General features: G+C 44.2%; 1 protein-coding gene across 1 annotated transcript in view; it reads right to left on the bottom strand.

Moving 5' to 3' along the window:
- Positions 1-512, bottom strand: part of LOC106014101 (prolyl 4-hydroxylase subunit alpha-3) — a gene marked incomplete at both ends in the record, with an annotated part of 1,254 nt that extends 742 nt beyond the window's left edge. Inside the window, 1 exon segment of the mRNA XM_013091149.1 lies at positions 373-512. Coding sequence (XP_012946603.1) covers positions 373-512 — 140 coding nt within the window.
- Positions 513-1,327: the final 815 nt, after the last annotated feature.

Below are 1,327 nucleotides of genomic sequence, written 5' to 3'. Positions count from 1 at the left end.
CCTCCCCCCCCTTATCTCGCACTCTCCTCTGGGCTCCTGACTCTTTCTGCAGCCTTTTTACAGCTACCCCTCGGCTCTTTCATACTGCTAGCTTTCAGCCACACCCCTAATCTTGGGTTATATAGGATCTAACACCTAGCTTTTTCAGGTAAGGACGTGTTCAAGTTGCCCACGTTAAAGATCCCCTGGTAGTCCTAAACTCGATAAGAGTAGGATTTGCCCGTCACCCGTTCAAAATTCAAACTTAATTACTACTAAACTGAAAAAGGCATAATGGGTCCCGCGTGCTCATATTATGACCTTTTGCAGTTGCGAGCGCCATAAAACACTTACCGAAACAAACAAAACAAAGATGCTTATGAAAATACGTACGAGCCGAGATTTTCCTCAAGGGTCTGTAATCGTCGGCAAAAGTCTGTATAAGACTGAATATGCTGTTGGGGTGAGAGAGGCGCCGAAGAGTTTTGGTGACATTTCGAGAGCGAATCTGCTGAATTCTTTTGTTGTAAAATCTGGGAAAATGAAGGCATTTTGGAGAAATTTAGAACTAATGCTTTAAAAAAGTGGAAAGAAATTTGTTAGCTTTAAAAAAAAAATTTGTTGATGGTGACGGTATTATTGTGGTTGGTGATGTTGTTACTATTGTTGTTGTTGTTGTTGTTGTTGTTGTTGTCGTTGTTGTTGTTGTTATTGTTGTTGTTGTTGTTGTTTATGATGATGATGATGATGATGATGATGATGATGATGATGGTGATGATGATGATGATGATGATGGTGGTGGTGGTGGTGAACCCCCCCCTCCCCCCCAGGGCGGTGCTACTGACTGACGTGTCGTTAGGTTATTCCATTATAATTGTAAATGGGCTGATTCACCAATGTCATGCTCATAACTGTGCCTGAACTACATCAGGGAACTGCTGCTTTTTGTTTCCTAATCCTTACTATCGTCCTTTTCCCTCTACTTCTTGTGTATGTTTGTCACACTCTTGTGAACTGCTATTTCCGGGGTGCCTTGATTGTCGAAGCAGACCTTGTGCTGTTGAAACTAGAGAGGTGAGCAGAGTAAGCGTGATTCCCTGTAAGGACTTCTCTGTTGACATCCACCCCTTGGCACTCACATGACACTCATCCTTCGGCGTGCGCGCTAAATCCACTGCAGGAGAAATCTACTTTCAATACTTATGCGACTACACGCAGGGCGTAAACCGGGCTACGATTGGCTGAACCTTTGACTTTGACCCATGAATACATTAAGTAGGCCAACGGTAGGCTACTCTTGGTGCTTTCGACGACACCCTCCCTGTCATTCTCACCACCCTCCCTCTGC

Source organism: Aplysia californica, unplaced genomic scaffold (assembly GCF_000002075.1).
Source record: "Aplysia californica isolate F4 #8 unplaced genomic scaffold, AplCal3.0 scaffold02364, whole genome shotgun sequence".
Classification (NCBI taxonomy): Eukaryota; Metazoa; Mollusca; class Gastropoda; order Aplysiida; family Aplysiidae; genus Aplysia; species Aplysia californica.
The sequence above is the reverse complement of the archived record's forward strand: the minus strand, read 5'-3'. Positions and strand labels throughout refer to the sequence as shown.